General features: G+C 46.7%; 2 protein-coding genes and 1 long non-coding RNA gene across 7 annotated transcripts in view; 1 reads left to right on the forward strand and 2 right to left on the reverse strand.

Annotated features, from left to right (window-relative positions):
* hecw2a (HECT, C2 and WW domain containing E3 ubiquitin protein ligase 2a) overlaps positions 1-10169 on the reverse strand; it is a 71694-nt gene extending 61525 nt beyond the window's left edge. Inside the window, exons 1-8 of one of the 2 annotated variants that reach the window (XM_032567286.1) lie at positions 10030-10169; positions 5748-6309; positions 2669-2776; positions 2501-2595; positions 1738-1804; positions 1053-1222; positions 844-983; positions 1-52 (exon numbers count right to left, since the gene is read on the reverse strand). In XM_032567286.1, coding sequence (XP_032423177.1) covers positions 1-52; positions 844-983; positions 1053-1222; positions 1738-1804; positions 2501-2595; positions 2669-2776; positions 5748-6126 — 1011 coding nt within the window. In that variant the 5' untranslated portion in view covers positions 6127-6309; positions 10030-10169. The remainder of the gene's footprint in view (positions 53-843; positions 984-1052; positions 1223-1737; positions 1805-2500; positions 2596-2668; positions 2777-5747; positions 6310-10029) is intronic. The other variant, XM_032567287.1, reaches the window with a different exon arrangement.
* Positions 10170-10430: 261 nt separating this feature from the next.
* LOC116722903 (uncharacterized) lies at positions 10431-11755 on the forward strand. Of its 2 annotated transcripts, XR_004339856.1 has the most exons (3): positions 10431-10541; positions 10924-11132; positions 11363-11755. It is a non-coding gene; the product is annotated as an uncharacterized LOC116722903 (long non-coding RNA). The 2 variants fall into 2 exon arrangements; XR_004339855.1 differs by having other exon boundaries at positions 10431-11132.
* A 3056-nt stretch (positions 11756-14811) lies between these two features.
* Positions 14812-23924, reverse strand: pgap1 (post-GPI attachment to proteins inositol deacylase 1). Of its 3 annotated transcripts, none has more exons than XM_032567738.1 (26): positions 23625-23924; positions 22335-22488; positions 22042-22217; positions 21577-21745; positions 21337-21497; positions 21210-21262; positions 21076-21142; positions 20891-20996; positions 20328-20386; positions 20159-20242; positions 19225-19274; positions 19090-19141; positions 18938-19015; positions 18764-18839; positions 18406-18479; positions 18283-18334; positions 18094-18160; positions 17917-18022; positions 17728-17766; positions 17463-17647; positions 17181-17390; positions 16975-17110; positions 16227-16307; positions 15955-16154; positions 15777-15881; positions 14812-15082 (listed from the first exon to the last, which is right to left on the reverse strand). In XM_032567738.1, exons 1-26 carry the CDS (start codon positions 23754-23756, stop codon positions 14944-14946), a joined length of 2811 nt encoding a protein of 936 aa, XP_032423629.1. In that variant the 5' UTR covers positions 23757-23924; the 3' UTR covers positions 14812-14943. The 3 variants fall into 3 exon arrangements, with proteins under 3 accessions (XP_032423629.1, XP_032423628.1, XP_032423630.1); XM_032567737.1 differs by having other exon boundaries at positions 21577-21748; XM_032567739.1 differs by having other exon boundaries at positions 16227-16277; positions 21577-21748; positions 23625-23923.
* Positions 23925-24885: the final 961 nt, after the last annotated feature.

Raw genomic sequence — 24885 nt, forward strand, 5'->3', positions numbered from 1 at the left:
GACGTGTTCGGTGGGCAGGCGGCGGCACAGCGGGAAGCTGACCGGCTGGACCCTGCACAGGAAACAGGAAGTAGAAAACAAGAAACAGGATGTAGGAAACAGGAAGTAGGAAGCACAATCCACATAGGCTCAGATATATACATACTCCCCACTCCTTCATCAGATTTCTCCTCCTCAGTTTCGCCTGTTTTCAGGTTTCAGATTGATTTGTTTTCTGGTCTCTGTCCCTTTAATGCAAATAAGCTGCTGCTGGCTCCGCCCCCTCATCTCCATGTTTACTGTACAACCGTCCGTCTGCGACCCAGAAGCAGAAGAAGTTTTTACAATTAAAACCTGCTCTGTCGGGGTTGCTAGGCAACGGGGCTGGGCGGGGGGTGCTAGGCAACGGAGCAATTCCACCTGATTCTGATGTCATAACCGGAAGGTTTTTAAAGCAGATCGTTTTCCAGACACCAAAAAACATAAATTTATTTCCAGAAAACGTCTGGATGATTCATTTTAAGTGTCTGGATGTTTTTCTAGCAGCAGAGACCAAAATGGAAAAATAAAAACATGAAAAATGGTGAATTTTCCTCTTTAAACTGGCTTCACTGGGCTTCCAGCAGTGTCCAGGTCATGATTCTCCTGACCTTTAGCCGTATTTGAACCGATGATACTAGAATCTGGAGATGTTTAGAAACTTCCACTGGACTAATAAATGAGTGTAATGGTTCAAACTGGAACCACCAACTGGAACCAGTTAATCAGTTTAAACTCTCTCTATGACCTTCAGCTCAATTTGTTTAAATATTGAGCTGCATGTATTTGAGGTTTTCAGAAAGCCGCCATGTTTGCGTGTCCTACCCTGGAATCTTCTCGATGAGCCGCTGCACAGGAATGGCCAGCTGACCCAGGAAACGCTTGATGATTGGACGACTTTTAGCAAACTTGTCTTTCACCTCGATGTACAGGATGTCCGTCATCAGCGCCACAAACGTGTATTTCTGTGAGGAAGAATGAGAGGCGTGAAGAGGCGCCAGAGGGAGGCGCTGCAGCCTGAGGAGGAGACTCACCTCGCCGTGCCAGACGGGGTTGGTGGTGTTGGCGATGATGGCCGACCGGCGCTCCTGTCCGTGGTGGCTGAAGACCGGGAAGATGTTTCTCTTCCCAGGATGGATGGACATCTTCAGGTACGGGTCCGGATTGAAAAACATGCCTTTCTTCAAGCCGGTGGAGCGCAGATCTGCAACGAAACGACCTAAGATCATAAACCAGAGTCGACGTCCTGGTTTCTAGAAGTGTGGAGCTGGAGGAGAATAAAACCTAAACTGTTCCACCATGAGCTGCTTGAAATGAATGGAAAATTCAGTTCAATAAAGAGATCAATATCTACGTCTGTAAAGTTACAGTCAACAACCAGCAGCAATAATCTGTTTTTAAGTCGTATTTTCACCATATTATTCATTCACTCATAAATGTCACAGTTTCAAACTAAATGTTTAGTTTGCAAGCAAAATATTTAGCTTCAGACTGAATAAGTTAGCAAGCTAACTAGGTGCTAACTATGCTGGAGCTATTTAGTAGCTTAATTAGCTCGATGCTAAGCAGTTAGCGTAGAGCTAGCTCGTTTGAGGTTCTGAATATTTGGCTCTAAGCTAAATGTTTAGCTTGCTATCTACATATTTAGTTTGAAAATGTGCCAACGTTTATAAATGAACGACTGACATGGTGTAGCTCAGCCGTCCCGTCTCTCCTCACCGGTTAAAGTGAAGCTGATGAGTTTCCGTGGATGTTCAACGCCGACCTGCTCTGCCAGACCCTCCACCTGCAGACAGAGCAAACGCACGCCGCTTTGGTTCAGGGTCGTGACCTTTGACCTGCTGGAGTCTGACATGGAGCTCTGGGGTTTCTCTGCGCTGGGTTGGATCTGCTGAATGAGCTTTTGCTTGTTTCAATTTATTTATTTATTTTTTTAATTCATCATCTTTTAAATGTGACTTTCTTATTTAATTTTAATGTTGTTTTTCTTATTATTTTACATTTTCTTATTTAGTATTTATATCTTATACATTTTCTTTACTTGTTTATTTTTAAATGTAATTAGTTTTAATTTTCTTTCTTTTTAATTATTTACATTTTAAATTTTTTAACGTTTTTTTTCTCCATATATCTGTATGTTTTGGGAATAATCTTCCTCTCTGGAGGGATGAAGGTCAGTGATGACCTTTGACCTCTGCTAACCTGAGTGATTATTTTGATTTGATTAAAGAACTGATATAAACTACATGTAGTTTCTTGTAGTTATTACTGATTAAAATAAAATGTTGTTTTTGTAACATCATTTTAAATAGAAATTTGTTTTATTATTTGAACTTTTTCCTGAAGGTCAATATTTCAGTCCTGGATGTTTATGAATTCAAACATGTTCCAGTATGAGCTGCTGGCTCCATGAACTGGTAACCAGTGAAAGATGAGGCTCATCCTGCAGGTTGTGATGGATCAGAACCGGGTTGGAACCCACCAGAACCGCCGGGTTCTTCACAGTGATGCAGGGAGTCGTCGCCCTCAGGGCTCCGCTCACCCCGTGGTAATACTTGAAGCAGATCCTGGTCTCCGCTGTGAGGAAGGATAAACATCATCATCATCGGTTCAGACATCCCAGCTTCCCGCTGACTGGGTCCGAACTCACGCTCCATGAAGTAGGGTCCGGGCTCCAGCCTCCAGACGATCTGGCCCCTCTGGGTCCCGTTGACGCCTCGGTTCTTGCAGTCCCACACGTTGGATGGACTGGTCTCATCTGGAAACACAGCGGCTATTTTTACCCCTCAGACATCTGCCGCCCAGCTGCAGCAGCCTGCAGCGCTGCAGCTTTCAGCGCATTTTCTCTGCAGACTCGGCAATCTGAAGCTCACGTTTACCTTTAATCAGTGAAATTTGCTCCAGAAATAACTTCCTGTGACCGCCGAGCAGAAGGACGAACTTCCTGGAGTTAAAAACACGGATGGGGGATTCCGCTGTACGTAGCACTTTTATACTCAGATTAATGAGGAGTCAAACCTGAGCTGTGTGTGGGCGTGTGTGTGTGTGTGTGTGTGGGTCGTTATTGAATGTCTGCTTAGTCGAGGAAAGAGGCGGCTATGAGACCCCGCTGCAGGTTATTAAGTCCTGGCAGTTTCTGATCAATATGAAGTCACCTAACGACCTGCCTGGCACAAACTCTTCTTCTGTGGTTTATTTTCTGCTTCACAGAACAAAGAAAACGTCCAGAATGAGCCTCCAGCAAATGACCTTCCTTCCTGCTTCATTTCTAATGAAACTAGAAACATTTGGCAACAGAGCGGCATCTTAAACCAGATCAAACTGTTTCTGGTGCAAATTACATGTGAATATGAAGAACCGTTAACTAGCAGGTGAAGAACAAAAACTAAGATCCTGACACAATGGGAATAACTAAATAAAATCAACTAAAACTAAAAGAAACTTGATGAAGATCTAGAAAGAAAACTAATTTAAAACCTAGAAGAGCAGAAACACAGCAGAGGAAATAATAAAACCAAAACAATAATAAATCTAAACTCTAAGAAGAAACAGCAAATAAATAAACACCAAACTCTAAAGAAATAATAAAATGGGCATCACTTCTGATGAGCTCCTGTTCAGACAGTGTGTGCTTACTGGGTGTTTACTGGGATCAGTGGTGTGGAAGTTTACAGCCAATCCAACACAAATCCAACTTTTTCACTGCAGACTGATTGGACTAAATCTGATATTTCAACCCAGATAAATCCGATCTGCTCCTCTTCCATAGCTACGTTCTGAGCTATGTAGCTTTCAGGTCGTAAACTGTTCACTGAGAAGCCGAATCATTTAGAAACATGAAGAACCGCACAAAAAATCAGAAGTGAGCGTCAGAACCTGCTGTGGTCGGACTGATGGTGTTCTGCCGCTGACTGACCAGGTGTGTTGCTGTTTTATGATTTGGCACAAAACAACATGAAAATGTAGCTTCATTTTTAACGGGTTTGTTAAAATATAAACAAAAATGATTAGTAGTAAAACAATAACATGAGCAGAATGGTTATGATGCTCTGTTCTAATCGTAGCGGTAATTAAATTCCTCTCAGTCTGCAGACTGGACCCACAGCAGGCAGGTTCTGCTGGTTCTACCGGGTTTGGGGTGTGAATACGTCTGCAGCTGTAAACCAAAGCAATGCTTGTGCTGACTGCAGAGACAACCCGGCGTTTGGAGTATAAAGTGTCCAGGAGGGGACATCCGCACTCAGCTCTTCCTCATGGGGAAAACTCTCAGCTGGTTCTGGTTGCTGATCGCTGGATCGGGTTTCTGCAACATGGACAGAGCCGCCGAGTCGGATCGCCTCCTTCTGCGTCGGCTCCGTGAATCCCCGTCAAATTCACATCTACAAGCAGGATTAGCCTGCAAAATGAGGACCAACGCAGCCGCTGGGACGGAGTGTGTCATTGCAATGCTGTGTGTGTTGAAACTGTAACGCGTGTTGACTCAGCCTCCAGGCTATTGCTTCAGCAGCTAACGCTTCAGCAGCTAACGCTTCAGCAGCTAACACCTCAGCAGCTAACGCTTCAGCAGCTAACGCTTCAGCAGCTAACACCTCAGCAGCTAACGCCTCCGCAGCTAACGCAGCAGCAGCTAACGCATCAGCAGCTAACGCTTCAGCAGCTAACACATCAGCAGCTAATGTCTCGAAAGCTAACACCTCAACAGCTAATGTCTCGACAGCTAACACCTCAGCAGCTAACGCAGCAGCAGCTAACACCTCAGCAGCTAACGCTTCAGCAGCTAACACATCAGTACCTAATGTCTTAAAAGCTAACACCTCAGCAGCTAACGCCTCCGCAGCTAACGCATCAGCAGCTAACGCTTCAGCAGCTAACACATCAGCAGCTAATGTCTCGAAAGCTAACACCTCAACAGCTAATGTCTCGACAGCTAACACCTCAGCAGCTAACGCCGCAGCAACTAACGCAGCAGCAACTAACACATCAGCAGCTAACGCCTCGCCAGCTAACGGTCCACCCTGGACTGTGGATCTCTCCAGGCTGGACCTGGATCTGCTCAGCGCTCCTGGAATGAAACACCTGGATCAGCTGAAAGCCTCGAGGTCGATCCGGGTCAATCATCCCTCAGACTCAAAGCCAATGAGATTCCAAACAGACGGATATTCTGTTTGTTTCCTCTGGTTCTGCTCGTCCTCAGCTTGAGGTTTGGATCAGGAGAACCCAAACGGTCCATGAATCACAAGTTGACAACATGAGATATCGTTGGTTACAACAAAAATGATTGCGCTAACCTTAAGCAATAATAATGAAAATTAATTCTGTTAATACTAAAGCGCTTTACCAACATGCTATAGCATATAGCATTAAAGCGCTATAGTAAATTAGTTTTAACCATTTCTCCAGAGATAAACTAAGTGATTTATATTCTTTAACATTTAAATTTAAGATTTAATTGGTAAATTTTCTTTGTAAAATGCAAACAATTATTATAGCTTGATAGTTGTGTTACCATAGCTACAATCTGACGCTATGAGTTTAATCGTTTGTGTCAGGTTGTTCACAAATACACCTCAGCCAATAAGAACCAGTGATTGTTTTTAAGCTCCGCCCCCTCTCCCAGAATCCACCAATCCCTGACTCAAATGTTGCTAGAGGTGAAGTTCTCCACAGGAAGAGGGGCCTCTGAATCAGGGGCCCCTGGGTCAGAGGCCCCGTCCCGGCTCTGGACTCACCGATGTGGTACAGCCCGATCCAGTCGGTGGCGTCCACCTCCTCCTTGATGTCCCAGGTGATGACCAGGTTCTGGCCGCGGTTCAGTGTGTACTCCAGCGTGGACGCCGTGAGCGAGGAGCGGCTCTGCGAGGTCACCAGGTCGGTGTCGCTGTTGGCCCTCGTGAGTCCGACTGGGCCGCCGATGACGGAGGCGGCGTCCACGGCCGCCCCGCCGCGTTCCGCCAGCGTCCGCAGGTTCTCCGGGCTCAGCGTGTGGCGCAGGTGGGGGCTGCGCCGGCGGGGGGCCGACAGGTGTTCGCGGCCTCCCACCGGCAGGTTGGGGGGATTGTGGGAGCGGGTCCTGGGTGGGAGGACCGCGGTGGCGAGGGATGGACGCATGCTGGACGGCGGCTCAGTCACAGACGCACAGAAGAAGAAGAAGAGCGTCTGGACCGAATCTTAAAGCGCCGCTGCTGCCGGATCTGGATCCCTGTGACTGTCTGACCCAAACCGAAGAATTTCACGGACCGCCATGTTCACAGGTCAAAGGTCACAGGAGGGTCACAGGTCAGGTTCAGGAACCTCAGGGGAGCAGAGAGGAAACCAGAGTTAGAATGAAATGAACAGTGAGCAGCCTGAGTCCTGCTGCTGGTGTCCAACATGGCCGACTCGCTTAACAGACTAAATATCAGTTAAATATTTAACCTCAAGCTAGTATTTAACTAGCTAAATATTAGTTGGAAGGAAAATATTTAGCTTGCAACTAATATAAATACAGCTAATGTATAGCTGGCAAGGTAAATATTTTGGTTCCAACTAATATGTAGCTAAACTAGTTAGCAATCTAAACATTTAGCTTGCTAACTAAATATTTGTTTGGTGCTAAATATTTAGTTTTAAACTAAACTAAATATTTAGCTCAGTGCTAAATAATGAGCTTACGCTAAAAAGAACCAAACATTGAGAAGCGTCATTCAGCTTCTATGCTGAAATCTGGAACAAACTTCCAGAAAACTGCAAAACAGCCGAAACCTTGAGTTTCATTAAATGAATGCTAACCTAGACAGAGCTGCTTTTGAACCATAATTAATATAAAATATGTACAACTTTTCATTAGTTTCATTTATTTTGACACTAAACTGTATTTTGAGTCCAACAGCTGAAGCTTGGTCCAAACCGGGTCACCAACAGAACCGGGATCCCACAGTGTTGATCTGAGGCCAAACTCCTCACTCTGCTATCTGGCAACAACTGAAGGATTTCACTTGTCTCTCACGTGACACATAAAACCTTTCAAATTAAAAGCGGGGCAACGGGTTTTATCTGGAATCGATGCGGCTGAACAGAACCGCCGACCCGGCCGCCGAAGCGCCGAGTTTCCACCGGGATGAATCAGAAGGAAAGCAGGACGTCCCTGACTCGACAAGATCACACACACACACACACACACACACACACACACACACACACACAGTGAAACCTCAGACAGGGATTTACGGGAGAATAAACCTCGGCGCCGTAAATCCGGCTCACGTGGCCGACCCGGTCTGATTCTGGGTCTCCTCCCACAAACCAGCCGCTGTGACGTTGCCATGATTACGTAATGGTTCCGCACCTCCACAGATGCTGGGAGCGGACCGGACCGGCCCGCAGGTGGAGAGCAGTCCAGCAGAGGTTCTGCGCTGTAATCCCGCCTCCTGTCCAGATTGACCGGATTACCGACCCATTTCCAGGGAAACCGCCTCCAGCCTCCCAGGGAGCGGTCGTCAGAGGAACCGGTTCGGTTTCTGTGGTTCTGAACTTTATGGATCCAAAACACGCTGCAGAGGGGTCCAAAACTCGGTCCGGGGGCCATTTCTGGCTCCGAGCAGAGTTCTGGAACGGAGCGGATCTGGAACGGAGCGGATCTGTCCCGCTAGCAGAACAGATTCACCAATTTATCTTGCAGAAAAATATCTTCTTCAAAAAGTATTAAGTGCAAAAAGTAAAGTTTTTGGTTTTTCCTCTGAATTTTGGAGCAGCTCAAACTCTGACCTGCTTTTACTCTGAAACCCAAATGATAAATCAGAAAAACCGGTAGAACCCGGACTCTTCTGATCCGTTTTCTACAAAAAATCTGTTTTCTTTATCTCAATAAAATAATCATTTTCACTTTATTATTGAGCAGATACAATAAAAAAGACACAATTTTTAAAAAATATTTCTATATTTATAAATTTGGTTTCCCTTTGTGCTTTAACTGAAGGATTTAGTCAAAAAGTTTGTACAGCTGGCTGACCTTTGACCTCATTAGGGGATGTTTTTATCTCATATTTTGATGATTTAATGAGGATTTCAGACTGATTATTGCTCTGATGTCTCTCCGTACCGGGCTGCACATCATTCATTCATTCATTCATTCATTGATCATAAAATGATCGTTTTCCTTTTCCAGAGTTCAGATTCTGACAGACTCAGTTACTTTTACCTGAGGAAAATGTCTGGAGCGTTTCTCCTCTGGATGAAGAAAAAACTGAAAATGTTTCAGAAACAGAAAAATCTGCAGATTTCCTGTTTACACACAAAGTTTGATTTTATAATTGTATGACATTATTTATGCTCATTTTGTAAATGTTGCAGTGTTTTATGACTACACTATTTATGTTGAAATGTTGCCCTTACTGTTCCGTATTTTCCACAAAAAGAACCAATAACATATTTTCTATATTATTTCTGTCATTAGTTTGAAAATTTGACAAGATTTTCCTCAAATATCAAAACATACAGAAAATTTTTTTATTTTTCACGAAATTAATCTTTAAAACTTAAACTGTAATCTGGATATTAGTGATTACAAAATAAAAGTTTGACATTTAGTTCTATTTATTTACATTGTTATAATTTTATTGTTATAACTGTTATAAGTTTCATGCAGTGAAACTTAGTTTTTAATGTAAGTTTTATGACATTAATCTGTTTTATGAACTCACGCAGAGGGAACTAGCTCCAGCTACATCTGGGGCAACTCAACTTTTATTCAGGTTTTAAATAAACTGGAAAATAAAAATGTTAGTTCTTTAATAATAATAATGTTTATTTTAGTAGATATTTTATCAAATATCTATTTTTGTCTAACGCCTGATTGATCTGAAGATCTGGATCCAAAAACAACATTACATTTTCACACCTTGCTGGTTTTAAACATTTTAAATATTTCTGCTGGTTTTAAACATTTTAAATATTTCTGCTGGTTTTAAACATTTTAAATATTTCTGCTGGTTTTAAACATTTTAAATATTTCTGCTGGTTTTAAACATTTTAAATATTTCTGCTGGTTTTAAACATTTTAAATATTTCTGCTGGTTTTAAACATTTTAAATATTTCTGCTGGTTTTAAACATTTTAAATATTTCTGCTGGTTTTTAACATTTTAAATATTTCTGCTGGTTTTAAACATTTTAAATATTTCTGCTGGTTTTTAACATTTTAAATATTTCTGCTGGTTTTTAACATTTTAAATATTTCTGCTGGTTTTTAACATTTTAAATATTTCTGCTGGTTTTTAACATTTTAAATATTTCTGCTGGTTTTTAACATTTTAAATATTTCTGCTGGTTTTGCTGAACAGTTTTTATTTAATCGCCTGTTTGGTTAATATTCTTTAAATCCTTTTTGTCTGTTTTTAAACGGCCCTGCAGCTCCTCTGGACCAGCCATGTTTATCTGTGGGGAAATAAAACATATTTTTATGAATCTGTGATGTGAAACGAGCTGAGGATGAGGATGAAGCTGAGGATGAAGATGAGGATGAAGGTCTGATCCAGAGGAAGCTGCAGGTCTGAAATGCTGCGTTTGCATCTTTAGTTTTCTTCAACTTTGATCAAAGATTTTAAAAGAAAACAAAGAAAACAGGATGAAGGCCTCATCATCATCCTCATCATCCTCAGTGTCTTTTACCGCAAACTGATCTGACTGCAGATCGATATGAAGCTTATTGATAACCAATCACAGGCCAGCTCAGCCCCCTCCCCCCACTCCACTTCCCCTCGCCCCCATCTGGAGGCCGAACCGAACCGAACCATGTCAGCAGAATCCTCCTTACATAACAGCGCCGTCCCGCTCCGCCTGTGCGGGACGTGCGGGGTTACTGTGGGAATTCCCTACGTCATCGCCTCTCATGTAGCATGCGGAGCTTCACGCGTGAAGCTGGACGGCATCCCGCATCGGTGCGGAGAACCGCTGCGGCTGTTTCACTGACACGCATCATCATCATCATGGTTACCTCTGTCCCCACGCTGCGGGACGATCACCGCACGCAGCTTACCTTTGACGCAGAGCTGCGGGTGGAGGAAGGATCCCCTCCTGCGGGTCCTGCGGGTTCTGCGGGTTCTGCGGGTCCGATCCAGAGGTGCGCAGGGAAAGCTCAGCCTCACCTTCCTCTCTCTCTCAGTGTGTGTGTGTGTGTGGGTGTGTGTGTGTGTGTGTGCACCGGAGGCTGCTGTTTCTGCGGCTCTCTCTCTCCCTCTCTGCGCAGCTGCAGTCCGGCTGCAGAGCATGCGGCTCACCGGAGGATGGCGTCACGCGTCCGGCTCGTTCCCGCTGAACACCGCATGGTGATGGGGAAAAACCCCGGAGAGGGCGGGATTCACCCAACCTGTAGAACAACACAGACCCTTCCGGTTAAATCTCATCATATTAAAATTTAAATATTACGTCTGAAAGCTGCAGCTGCCGGACTGGTGATCCGGTTTTATGCAGAAACATCATAAATCCTGCAGATCAGAGTCAGAGCAGGTCTAACGGTTTTCTAGAAACTTCATCCAGAATGTAGAAACTGTAAGTTTATCCTCTCGTTCACTCCTTCATGCTGACAGGAAGTTCTCCTGAACCGCCATGTCTCCTCAGCGGTGAGCACTGCTAGCTAAAGAGTTAGCTGGGCAGGCTAATCTCAAAACACAATAAACATTAGTTCCGCTTATGCAAAAGAGAAACACAAACATATTTAGCAGATGCTAATGCTAAATAGCTACTCCAATACCTGTTTAGAGGAAGCTAACGCTAAAGCGCTACACCAACACAGTATTTAGAGGAGGCTAATGCTAAAATGCTAACTTCAATTCAAATTCTACTGAAAGACAAATTATGTACATTTTGTTTTGACACAATTTCTATAACACCTTAAATATTGTACATCTTGTTCTTGCTCTATGTTTTACAGTTAAGGGGAAGCTAAGTGGCCAAATGAGCGGAAATGTGTCCAACACCGCAATCACCATAGCAACCGGTACCTCAGCATGTTCTGAGCCTCTGCTCCATCATGGCCGCCCACACAGAACCTGGCTAACCCAACTGGGTCAGAACTGATGAACTGAGAACTTAGTGAAGTTCTGTAGAACTCCGCATTTCCGACGCTTACAAAGCGCTCAGGTATTTACAGAAAACTCGCTTCAGGTGGATCTTTAGAAAAGTATTTGTTTGTGAAGAAGAAGTTGGTGTTTGTTGGATCTTTCTGGAAGTGATTTTATATATTTATAAATATTATATATTTATAAAATCACTTTATATATTCAGTTTAAGGTGGAGAGACGTCAGAACTTGAAATATTTACAAATTTCTGGTTAAACTAAATTAAAATAAGTCTTATTGACGCCTTTCAGCTGCCAGTAGAAAACAGCTGCAGCCTCCAGGATCAGGCAGCTTACGCACTGCAGGGAAATACTGCCCCCAACAGGCTGTAGGTAGGTACTGCATCTTTTAAAAAAATTCAAACATTGAAATATTTCACATTATTTTATTCTGGTCCAGATTAATGTGATTTTAATACTATGAAACAATTATAAATCTCTGATGCGTTTGTTGTGAACTGGTTGTGTATTAAATCTAAACCCAAACAATTTTTAATAAAGAAAAAACAGAAACAGGAGTTATTTTTTCAGTTTTAATCAAACATTTGTTCCAAAAGTTCATTTACTGATAAATCAGCTAAAAATATGATAAATATAAAAACATCAAGCAGTTTCCACCCGAACCTGAGGGTTAAAGACTCTTCAGAGAACATTCAGAGGCCCAACCGGAACATCTGGACCTCCTCAGTCAGCTGCGTGGCACATCAGCACATTTAGGACGAATGAAGCTGGACTTCTGCTTCAGCATCAGGCTGGAGAGCCCACGACAGCACCCCGGTCGCAAACCACTGTTACCATGGCAACCATGGTGGGTGGCCGCCTCCCTGTTTCTGTACATTCACACCCAAAGCTGAGGCGTCAGATCCAACCAGAGCGCTGGGAAAACTGGGAAAACTGGGAAAACCTCCAGCAGTGACGCCGTCTCAACGTCACACGGAGCAAACGGGTTTTTACAGGCAGTAGCGGACACCGCCAGCTAATTGGTTAGCCATGCTGAGCCAGGTTAGCACTAACATTACTTCCACTGATGCTAAAGCGCTATACCAACATGGATTTAGCTAAACATATTAGCTGAATATACATAGCTATTAGCTACAGTTAATACTGTTAGCTGAAGTAAAGCTAAATCGCTAAAGTTCAACCCTGTTGATGCTTTAACAACAGCCAACTCAATTATTACATCAGAAGTTTACTGGAAAATTAAATTCAGGGGAGACTAAGTACACTAAACATTTGTCAAAACGTGCAAAGCGAAATATTAGCTCTGCTGTTATCAAATTAGTGGACGTGTGTCCACCACTTTTATTCATGTCAGGAATAAAAGGAAAGCACTGGATCTGATTAGAGGGCAGATCATGGTATCGGGTCTGAAGCGGTTGCCGTGGCAACAGAACTATACAGAGTGCATTCCCCATCTGAACCGGAGCAGAGAGGCTGCATGCTGTCGCAGGCTCTGCCATCTTCAGCTGAAGCTTCAACTGAGCTCAGATCCAAACCCGTCGCCATGGAAACGACGGGTCTGAACCAGTATCTGAGGCAGGAGAGAAAGAACCAAAATGTGAAACTTCTGCAGAGCGTGAGCCTCAGTCTGAGTTCAGCTTTTTAATTACATTTGAAGTCATTTAGTTGTAAATGTTGTCCAGGCATGATGCTGCCAAACATTCAGTCACCTTTCCCTGGAAATCAGACCAAATGTTACAAACTGTCCCTTTAACCTGGGGTCATTACAGTCACAAACGGCTGCTTTATGATTAGAAAACACCCGGCACATTTAAAACACTGTAAAAACCTCTCTGTAGATTTAAGCTCAAAATATCCAAAAACATCAAACCAGAGAATAAAAATCTTCCACTTCTTTTCCAATCCGCCTCCGTTGATCCGAACGGCTGGAAGGACGAAGTCACAGTGAACACGGGTACAAGTCACGAGTCTCTAAAACATAATTCTGATTTTACTAATCTCTTCTACGAGGTCGGCGCACGTTTACGACGAGGCACGAAAACTGCACGAGAAAAGCCGAAGTCACGAGTTTCCACACATTCAGTTCACAATCACTAACCCACAGGCAGCGCTCGCTGGTCCTAGTCAAATCATCCACTTATTACAATGGCAGACACACATTTAAACACTGGAACCAGTAAAGTCCACTTCCAGCTGCTGGGGCAGGTGGAGTTTCCACCGACAGGCAGGAGTGAAGCAGGAAGGCACAGTGGCGCCGAGCGGAGGAAAGATGGCCGACAGCCGACACTAAACCGCTCACATCGTTTTAAACCGTTACATCTTACGTTCAGGTTTTCAATTTCAGCATTTTCACATTTCCATATTTTCTAAAATTTTTCAATTTTTCCATTTATAGAAAGAATTTTTTTTATGTCAAAATTTCTACACTTTTAAATGTCACATTTTAAATAATTTCCATTTTAAAATGAATTAAATTTTTAAAATGTTTTTATTTTACATTTTGAAAAAGTCAATATTTTAAAAGTTTCCATGTTGAAATATTAAAAATGTATTAGATTTTAAATTCATAAATTTAAAAGCTTAAAATTTTTCAAAATGGGTACTTTACTTATTTATTAATGTTATAAAAATGTTTTTCATTTGAATTTTTTTCTTTTTGTAACTCAACCGTCAACATTTGAACATTTCTAATGTCTGCATCTTAATGTTGGAAATGTTAAATATGAATTTTATGATCTGATTCTCCGTTTTATCGGCTTGAATATAAAAAATAAAAATCACTTTTGGCAACAAAAAAAAGTTCAGAAAACCCACAAAGCATCAACTTCCTGTTTTCAGCTTAAAATACAGGAAGTTCTTCACAATAAAGGCATAAATGAAACATTAAAACAAATCATTTCCGTCTCTGCTCGGTTTCAGCAGAAACGGGTCAACAGAACCAAGCCAGCAGCAAACTGGACCGAGCGGTTCTGATGGACCGGGTTCTGGTTCTGAACTTCATTTCAATCATCAATAAATAATCAGTCAATAAATCAGCGATGCTGATGGTTTACCATTAGACGCAATAAGGCAGCAGTCAGACCTTTTGGGTCGGTTCTGATGGTCTCCATGGCAACCAGAAACACCTAGAGGGAAATATAAAACAACCAGGATCCAGAACCAGAACCAGAACCATGAAGATGGGATGAAAAAGGAACCGGTGAGTGAACAGAACAATAAAAGGCTTTTATTCTGAAAGGTCACCATTAGGCTGAAGGAAGTGGTGCTTGTTCTGGCAGCAGGGTGAGTTCCTGACCTTTGACCCTGTCTTCTGGTCTGAGCTGTTTGGGTCAGGAGACGACATGGTGGTGGCAGCGTCATGCTGCGGGTTCCTCCAAACCATCAGCTGGACGGCTGGAACCCGGTCCAGGAGGTTCTGATAAACCCGACTGACGTTGACCTTTGACCCTTTGGAGGTTCTTTAAAGGCCAATAAGGGGTGGGGCTGTCTGCGACCCGGAAGAGGAGAATATGTTTCAATTCAGGTTCTGAAGAATTTATTTGAACTTTTGGCTTCCTAACCGCCGCCTCAGAGCTTGTTCCACAACCAGAACCCTGACCTCTGACCCAGAACCCTGACCTCTGACCCAGAACCCTGACCTCTGACCCAGAACCCTGACATGAACACAGAAACAAACTGGACCTCTCTAACTCCACCCAGCTGCTCTGCTTCTAGGACTATGAATGTAAACATGACCGGTTCCGGCAGCAGGCGGTCCATCAGAACCCCCTCCTCATCAGAACAGCGCCCCCCGCTGACTCCCTGAAGGCAGAGCGATAAGGCAGACGAGGCGGTAGGACGTCCGGACGGCAGGCGGGTCGGTTTCCGGGCCGTCAGAGGACGCAGCAGACGCCCAGGGGAACCAGCACCGCAGACAGGAAGTAGGCAATTCTGTACAGGTGGAGTGAAGAGAAGGTCGCCATGGCGACAGCCAATGGGAGCGGGAGGCAGGAGACGACAGGCAGCAGTCGGCTGCAAGACAGGAAAGAGGAAGTTTAAAATAAGGAAGTGTTTGAAATCTGCTGAAGACGAAATAAATCTACAGAATATTTATTTATCTTTGAATAAAATTTAGATCCAATAAACACGTGAATGTTGCGGTCTAAGATAAACATAAACCATAAAAAACAAATGCAACACAAAAATGTTGCAACCACAGGAAATAAAAACAGCAAGAATAAAATCCTGCGAACTCGCTCCACGAAGTGTTAGTCCTCCAGGCCACTAGGTGGAGTCTGGACTTGCTAATATTAGCTTCGTAAATATGCTGCTGTTTTATTAAAATGTTAAAAACATAAAGTATAATGTGGCTTTTCTTCCTTCCTCAAACTTTTCCTCTGGATTTCCGTCTCTATTGACTCCGGTCCCAGATGATCCGCTGCTCGGCTCCCCCTGGTGGTCTGGAGGACGAACATTTACTGGAGCCAGTTTGCAGCGTTTTTCTGTTGCACCTGTTTTTAGTTTTGGTGTTTCTTGGAGTGAGAATCATTCATGTGTTTGCAGCTTGCTTTGGAGCTGCAAACACTAATAACATTCAGCAGAATAATTATGTGGCTACTTTGTGAATTTTGGGTCAAATGTCACATTTACTGAGCTACTGTGTGAAAATAATTTAGGAGCAGATTTTTGAAGGCCGCCCGGGTCCAGATCCTGTCGACTGTCTCACCTGTTGCTGAGCTGCAGCGTGTCGCAGTTGATGAGCAGCAGGGAGACGCAGACCAGAGGCACGGAGTGAAGCCAGCAGGGATCCGGGTCCAGCCGGGTGCAGAACCTGTTCAGAACCAGAAGGCCATGAGACCCGGGTCAGACGGCGCTCCGCTCCCTACGGCGGGGCGCGGCGCTACCTCAGGCTGCGGCTCCAGTGGAGCAGCGACGGTGCGCTGAGCACGGCGGGCAGCAGCAGCAGCGCCGCCAGGCTGAGGTGCAGCTGCAGGTCGTCCCTCACTTCCTGCAGGGCGCTCTCTGACAGCAGGGGGGCGCCGCCGCGCTCGCCGGCCGCGCCCTCCGGCGCCCCATTGGCGGCCGGTTTCTGTTTCTGTGGCGCCTGCAGGGACGGAGAGCGGGTTCTGGTTTCAGGCCAAACGGAACCGGGAGGACGGGTTCTGCTGGATCTTACCAGGTTCAACATGTGGCTCAGAGATCGTTCCGTCATCTGCAGCCGGAGAACCTGAAGGCAACACGGACTGAAGGTAAGAACCTGAAGGCAACACGGACTGAAAGTAAGAACCTGAAGGCAACACGGACTGAAAGTAAGAACCTGAAGGCAACACGGACTGAAAGTAAGTACCTGAAGGCAACACGGACTGAAAGTAAGTACCTGAAGGCAACACGGACTGAAAGTAAGTACCTGAAGGCAACACGGACTGAAAGTAAGTACACCCCGCTGAGGTCCAACGGTTCACTGACAAAACATTTTATTAGCCGAAGCTTCAGCAGCGAAGAGAGGAAAAATAAATGAAATGAATAAATAAAAACAAAAAGAGTGAAAATGATAAAATCTAAAAATGAAAAATTCAATATTAAAAAATAGTGGAAATAAAATAAAAAATTATTTTGATTTTATTTCACTCTGATATGAATATATAATTAATACATTTTTTTAAAAAATAGGCTGGAAAAAATAAATACAACAATAATTTAAAAAATACATAAAATTTAATAAAAACAGTGAAAAAATATACAGATAATAATTTCGGTCAGAACCACTGCTGCTGGAGGTTCTACAGCAAAATGGACCAGGAAGTACTGAGTTTAACAACAAGTTCTGATCCGGTTAACGAGGGCATGGAACGAATGAGGAAGCGTGTGTGTGTGTGTGTGTGTGTGTGTGTGAGGCAGCGCGGGTGTGTGTGTGTGTGCTTCACCCGGTTCAGGTGCAGCAGGCCGGCGGCGGCGATGGCCAGAGCGCCGCAGGAAGTGGATCCGGCCGCCACCAGGCAGACGGCCAGGAGGAGGCGGGTCCGGAGCCGCAGAGTCCCGGCGCCTCTGGAGACGGACGGCCTGCGGAGGAACGGCCCGTTGTCAGCGGAGAGTTCAGAGGGGACCGGGTTCTGACCGGACCCGGCGTTACCTGTGCAGCGGAGCCAGCAGCAGCGAGGCGAGCCGGACCAGCAGGCGCAGCAGAGCGCTGGCCCAGAACGCTACGGCGGCCCCCAGCACGTACAGCAGCGGCGCCAGCAGATGGCGCCACTCCTCCCCTGACTCCGCCCACTCAGGAAGAGCCTCGTCAGGCGGAGTGGGGGGCAGGGAGTCCTCTAGGGGGAGGAGGTCCCGACAGCAGCTGGAGAACAAAACCGAGACGTGACCCAGAATGACCCAGGGGGCGGGGCTTAGAGGGCGGGGTCAGGCTCACCTGAGGAGGATGTGCAGCAGGTAAACAGGAAGGTTGACCTTGTGCAGCTGCAGCGCCCCGCCCACCGCCTCGCTCATGTCTGCTGCTCGACCCGACGCCAGGATGGAGGACAGCTGCCCCCCGCAGGCCAGGAGCAGCGCTACGGCCGTGTAGACCGGAACCAGCGGCCCGCAGAACCGCAGGACCTGGAACGGCAGCACAACTCCTGTTGTCTAGCAACGAGAAACCAGCAAGTTCTGTCTGGATGAGCAAAAGCTGGACATACCTGTCCCAGCACCTTGGGGAAGGAGGTTCTGACCGACACCTGGAGGGGAGGAAGCATTCTGCATTTGGATCGATCACACTCTGATGTGGGACTCCTCTGACCCCTTATAAAACTGTCAGGTCTGCAAGCTGCTAATTTGGGATTAGCAATCCAGAGTCACCAGGCTGCAAGCAGAGCTCAGTGCTGTACCTTGTACTGGCAGTTGGGGGCGGTGTGGAGCTGCAGCAGCACACTGGAGGCGTTGTCAGGGCGACTGGTGTGAAGCATCCCTGAGATCTCTGTGGCGGACGGCGCGCTGGCAGACGGACCAAACTGGGTCAGAACCAACAGCAGGAAACTGAAAGCAGCTGAATGAGGAAGAGTCACCTGGCTGTGGTGAAGGAATCCTCCCGGAACCAGGGGACCCGCATCCGGTACACACTGGGCAGCCTGTCTGCACGCACGCACGCACACACACACACACACACACACACACACACACACACACACACACACACACTGGGATCATCGCTCCATATCACAGGAAGTTGATCCACTCAAACAGGAAGTGCCTACCTCTGGTTCCTCTGCACTGACTCACTACGCTGATCCGGAAGGCCTGGTAGACCTGGACACAAAGGTGCGTTTGAGGTCTGGAGGCAGCGTAGGAGAAAATAATGCTGCTGTGGAGATGGCTACCTGGTGGAAGTGCAACAGCTGGATGTTGTGAAGAAGTCCAGAGGAGTTCACTGTGATGTCACTGGCTTGAAAACCTGCAGAACCAGAACCACCAGAACTTTATTATGAAGCAGCTTTTAGCAGCTATTAACTCTTTTTATACAATAAAAAAACATCTTGTTTGGTGTCAATCAGGTTATATTGAAGATTGCCCCCACCATTAGTGTAAATTTATCTACGATGCTAATTAGCGACACCAGGCACTGCAGGGATAAAACTGACTTTTATCCTTGTAAGTTGATGATATTATTGGTGCTGCTGACTTTGTTAAAATGTGTTTTTGAGAAATTGTTGCTTTTAATTTGAGTTTCCGACTCACCGAAGGACAGGACATGAGGCACAGAGACGGACCGGGTCAGAGATTCTTCTCTCTGCCACTCACACTCCACCGTGAACTGAAGAAACAAACAGTTGTTGTTTAAAAGAACCTCAGGCCGGGCCAGAACCGCCAGCGACCTGGTTATGACCCGGTTCGGGGGAAGGACAAGCAGACCTGTTTGCTGTTGAGGTTGGAGGCAGAAACGACCAGATGAGTGAAGGAGGACAAGTCGGCCAGACTCAGAACCAGAACCTGAGGGAGGAGACGGGTTCTCATTACTACCTGAGCAGAACCGGGCCAACCCGCGCCGGTTCTGCTCAGGTCACCTTATAAGCTGGCAGCAGCTCGGTTCCCATGGACAGGTCCACGGCGGGTCCGCTGAGGACAGAGAGAGACAAGCTGCTCATCCCAGACACCAGAGCGACTCAAACGTCTCAATAATTCAAGATGGCGGCATTTACCAGGAGGAGGCGTTGCCATGGAGACAGCCGAAAACCCAGCTGCTCGTCTCCTGTTGGACAACAACCACACATTTTAAAGGGACAGAAACGCTAAAATCTACCTTGATCCACATCACTGAGCAAAGAGAAAACATTTTTCACAGGATTTTAACCAAAGTAAAAATAAAAGTTTTATCATCAGCAGAGAGAAGCGGCTCAGAAAAACTGCAGCTGGGAGGAGTTTCCATCAGGATCATGGAGACGAGAGGAAACGCTCCAGTGGGCGGAGCCAGAAATCCACTGGATCATTAATCAGCATAAAATAATCAGGCCGCCGTCTTGTTTTAACGCAGGACTGAGCTCTGATTTCAGGTCAACTCCCAAACAGGGAAATTGAAATGAAAGATTAATATGTTTTCAAAAACTGTCATCAAGGAAATAAAGGGAGAAAAACAGAATCGATTTAAATCAGATATGAAAAATCCAGAGCAGCAGAAAATCAACGATTCTGTTCAGGAAACCCATCGAGACGAACTTGGAGATAAACTGGGATCATGAAGTAGGAAGAAAGGCGGAGCCACTCGATCCAGCTGCCCCGCCCATCTTCTGAGACTCCGCCCCCAAACACAACAGGAAGTTACAATTTTATTTTGTTTTTTTAACAAACTTTTTGGCCCCAGTTTAGCTCCAACAATGTGAGCCTGTGGTCGCATCAGAACCAGATCAGAAACCCGGTGAGAAGCTGGGATTGGTTCTGAAGGATCTGGTGGATGAGCAGCAGCCAGTAGACTGTGGAGCGACAGACTGTCAGTCGGATCGGGTCCACAAGTGATGAGAGAGCAGAACCAGGACCAGAACCATTCCCTCTGCTGATGACAGAACGAGCCCACCTATCTGAACGCTGCGGGTCGGCAGAACCTGAGGAGGAAGTTCTGGAGTTGTGAGCAGAACCCACCAGGTTGTTGCTGCGGCAGTAGAAATGACTGTAGGCGTTCCGCCGACTCGGCAGAGCAAACAGGAAGTACTTCAGCTGTCCTTCCTGTCAGACAAAGCAGAGCGTCACTCCAGAACCTCAGAACCGCCTGGCGGACCTTCTGTCTGCCTGGAGGAGGTTCTGCTGGTACCTTCGGGGTTCTGTAGGACAGACGTAGAGAGTTCACTTCACTCCAGGCTTCAGGAACATCTGGACAACAACGGAACAGAACTCAGATCAGTAACACAGTCAGAACCAGAACCACAATACGTCAATCGACTCGCGGCCTCCCTCCAGAGGTCGCCGCCTGCCTGCCTGACTCCCTCCAGAGGGCGCCGCCTGCCTGCCTGCCTCCCTCCAGAGGTCGCCGCCTGCCTGCCTCCAGAGGGCGCCGCTTGCCTGCCTGCCTCCAGAGGGCGCCGCCTCCCTGCCTCCCTCCAGAGGGCGCCGCCTGCCTGCCTGCCTGCCTCCAGAGGGCGCCGCTTGCCTGCCTGCCTCCAGAGGGCGCCGCCTGCCTCCCTGCCTCCCTCCAGAGGGCGCCGCCTGCCTGCCTCCAGAGGGCGCCGCCTCCCTGCCTCCCTCCAGAGGGCGCCGCCTGCCTGCCTCCCTCCAGAGGGCGCCGCCTGCCTGCCTGCCTCACTCCAGAGGGCGCCGCCTGCTTGCCTGCCTCCCTCCAGAGGGCGCTGCCCTCAGATTAAAGATGCGTTCTCTCACCCAGGATGGGGACAGATGTGTCCTGAACGTCTCTCAGTGTCCTGACGTTGTGTCTGATGAAGTGATGGTTCAGGATGCTCCGCCTCCTCTCTGGATCATCTGTGAACTGTTGGACATCGGATCAGCTGTGAGGACACCTTGACGACAGAGATCTCCATGACTATAAGCAGCTGAGGTGTTCAGACCTGTCTGGTTTGGGCATCAATGAGGTCAAAGAACGCCCTGACTGTGGCGAGGACCAGCTCTTTGCACCTGCAACAGAGTCACACGGTGTTTGAGACGCCTGACACGAGTTCCAGGCGAGCTCCAGGCGACTTACCAGACGATGGAGAGATGGTCGGTGGAGACCCAGGTCCGGGGAACCGCTGTCACCTGACACAGATCACAAGGCTTAGCAGAGGAAGGCGCAGCAACGGGACAAACTGAACACTACAAAGCGGCCGTACCACCAGAGACAGCTTGTTGGGGTCTCCTGGGGGACAGGGCAGGGAGGTCAGCCCAGATCGGACCTGATAGTCACGGTAACCGCCTCCCACCGACAGCAAGGTGATGTTCCTGAGCTTGGCTGCCTGATTCACCCACTTCTGCCTCACCGCTGTGTAGAAATCTAGGGAGAGGGTTAAAACTGAGTTACCACGGCAACCGGCATCACGGCGACCGGCAACACGGCGACCGGCTCGGCTCACCCAGCAGGTACGGGTCCAGGGCCAGAACCGGGGCCATGTGGGGGGAGGCCTGAGTGATGATGAGGCTGACCAGGTGAGGGTTGAAGCGAGGAAGAGTGAACAACGCCCGGGCCACCACGCCCCCCATGGAGTGGCCGACCAGCGCCACGCTGTGGGGCGGCGTCTTCAGCTGCTGCGGGGAAAACCGGACCTTCAGGTGATTTAATACGACTTCATGTGACAAACAGCTGAGCAGAACTTTATGTTCACAATTTATATTTATTCTTATTATTTTGTATTTATATTTTATTAATATTTGTGAATTTGTTTTATTTTTTATTTCATATAATTTATTTTTCTTCTGGCCGCGCTTCCATTACCAGATAAATGTGTAACGGTCTGCAGCATGGATACTTCCTGTTGGTTTGTCACCTAAAACCCGCTGAGGTCAGAGGTCGGACCGGACCGGTACCAGCTGGTTCTGACCTTGTACAGCCGCAGGATGGCCTTGATGCTCTCGTGCAGGAAGTGGGTCTGCCGGAGCAAACTGCCGCCGTAAAGCGCCACCAGCTCCTCGTTGAAGTCCACGGTGAAGACGTTGAGATGGACGCCTCCCTCCATGTTCTCTGCCTTCCTCAGGGCCACCGAGCCCAGAGAGCGAGCTGCGTCACATGACGGGGAGAGCCAATCAGAGAGCAGGAAGCCATCCACTCTCTTCACATGGTTCCATGAAAAACCTTTCAACCTGTGTGGGAATCGACGGTTCCCGTTTCCCTCACCTTGCTTGTAGCTGCCAGCGTTTCCGGGCAGGAAGAGCACGGGCGCGCCACTGAGCTTGAGCGCCCGGGTCTCCTGAGCGTACAGGCCCTCGCCGTAGAGGTAGAGGCCGTATGCCGGGTAAAGTCTGGCCACGCGTCTGGGCAGAGACACGCGCTGCCAACAAAAACCACAGAGAGGAAAATTAGAAACGGCAAAATTCAAAAAAAGTTTCTACGCTCGCATGAAGTTGTTCTCGGCTTTTCTGAAAAAGGTTGAATCAATCAATCAATCAATCAAATTTTATTTGTATAGCACATTTCAGCAGCAAGGCATTTCAAAGTGCTTTACATCATTACAAACACAGAAACACAATGCAATATAGAATCAATAATCAAAGCATGACATTAAGTCAAGTTCCATCAATAAATTTGTAATTGACTAGTAGATTGTTGAAGAACGCTAAAGGGGCGATGGAAACACACTGAATGTTTAGGTCACGTAACTGATCAGCTGTTTCACGTCTTCCTGAATGTAAACGTGTCACATCAGCTACATTAACCCTAACCCACCTTTAACAGCCTTACTGTTGCCAACTTAGCAATTGTGTTGCTACATTTCCAACTTTTAAACTAAAAAAATTGGCACCAGTCAAAATCGGAATTGGTGTGCAATCGGTGCATCCTTACTGTTGACCCGGGTTACCTGAGGTTATCACCAGGTGTGACCAATAAATCAGCCCAATCTATACCTGATGAGATCATTGATTCGCTCCAAACCAATAGATGGAAACACGCCTGGTTCATTTTCTTTATTTTATGTGAAACTTTAAAAGTTTGCTACACATTTAACATGACAGTTGGATGAATCGGCCTGACAGACCCGCCCACCAGAACATGTTTAAAAACAGTCTGCGTGCTGTTGCCATCTTCTTTGTTGTTATATTTAGCGACGGTTCAGACCGAAGTAATCAACCGGTCAGGCTACTTTAAGATCGGTGATCGACCAGAAACCTGCAATCGGTGCATCGCTACTTGGCAGCAGCTGCATGTTGCTCAGGCTGAACATCCACAGCTGGTTGTGTTTCAGAGCAGCTCCACGCAGCCATGTTCTGGTTCTGATCTGGTTCCGACCTGCTCAGGAGTTCTGAGGATGTCTGCTTCCAGAACCCCGCTAATCTGATCCCACACAGGTGAGGTCAGGGTTTCACCTGACAGCGTGCTGCGTAAGCTGGTCACGTGGCGCAGCTGTCAGGAAGCGTGAGCAGCTCCCTGGACCCCAGCAGAACCCCGGAGGAACCGGGCAGGACTCACCCGGTACTCCGGGTACTCAAACATGTAGGTCATGCTGCATCGGTTCTCCTCGAAGCCAGTCAGCAGCTCCCGCAGGCCGACCAGCAGCAGCCCCAGAGCCGCCCCGTAAAACGCCACCGCGGCGGCCCTCATGGCTTCCGTCGAACCGGACTCTCCGAACCTACAGCGGCCTCATCTCCGAGTTCCGGTGTTCATCTGTAGGTCTGCTCGGTGAGGGTGTCACCGCCAGTCCAGTCGAACCAGTTCACAACTCAGCCTCACAGAGTGCACTCCTTTACAGTCAGCCGGCGAGGAACCGGGCCAAAATGTGGGCGTGGTTTGGGACCAGCTGATGACCACGTGACCTGATATAAGCGGGGCTGTTTGGAGATAAAACTGTCCCCTTATACAATAAGTAACGTAATTAAATCGGTATAACGTGATGTATGGGAATCAGGAAGTGTTCGGCATTAAATGACGTAAACAAGGTAATTCTGTTAAGAAAAAATCGCTTTTTTCTGAGCAGCTGTTTGGATAACTCCTCCCACACCGCCTCATTGTTATCGATACCCGAGTTGTCCGCCGGCTAACTGCGAAGGATGCTCCCACTCAGGGTGTTTGACCAATCAGAGAAACGGAACGTGTGACGATTGACTAATAGCAGATCAGCTACTGAGTGACGATTTCTGCGCGTGAAACTGTCAGTTTGATTCAATAATTTCCAACTGAAAACATTATTTACGGTATTAAATAACTCTAATGGGAGGAAGATGGTTTTATCTGATAGACTCCTCCTGCTCTAACCAATGGAAGAACTGGAATAAAACCAGTTGAACCACCGGGCCCAGTGCCCTGTCCAACTGGTTTCACTGAGATAAATACTAAATCAGTTTCTTATCATGAAACAGAAACTGTCACGAATTGTTCCCTTTTACCGACTTAAATGTTTTATCTTCTCAGTTTTACTTTAACTAGGAATTAAAAGATGTACAGGTTGGTTAAAGCTGTTCATGGTTCAAACTGAACGTTCATCACGTTGAGTCCAGCAGATTGAATCAGAATCTCATCTACTCATGTATCCGTCATTTGAGAGGCGGGTCCATCAAGGACCAACAGCCAGGCGCTCCGCTGCGCAGAGAGACCAGTTAAACCAGTTAAACCAGTCAGGACGAATCAGGAGAACCGGGAGAGACGCAGAGCTCTAAAAACATCCGTTTTCCTCCCATTAAAGGACTTTTGTTCAGGAAATTATTACTTCATACATCGAATAAAACTCATACAA

Source organism: Xiphophorus hellerii, chromosome 7 (genome assembly GCF_003331165.1).
Source record: "Xiphophorus hellerii strain 12219 chromosome 7, Xiphophorus_hellerii-4.1, whole genome shotgun sequence".
Lineage (NCBI taxonomy): Eukaryota > Metazoa > Chordata > Actinopteri > Cyprinodontiformes > Poeciliidae > Xiphophorus > Xiphophorus hellerii.

What these genes read in the sequence shown, in the direction of transcription:
- pgap1 (XM_032567737.1), bottom strand. Translation starts at nt 23,756, where the DNA reads ATGAGGGCCGCCGCGGTGGCGTTTTACGGGGCGGCTCTGGGGCTGCTG. An exon ending in CACATCTGTCCCCATCCTGG is followed by an intron (nt 20,387 to 20,890) that starts GTGAGAGAACGC and finishes GTTGTTGTCCAG; the next exon opens with ATGTTCCTGAAGCCTGGAGT. An exon ending in CCCCCAACTGCCAGTACAAG is followed by an intron (nt 17,767 to 17,916) that starts GTACAGCACTGA and finishes CCTCCCCTCCAG; the next exon opens with GTGTCGGTCAGAACCTCCTT.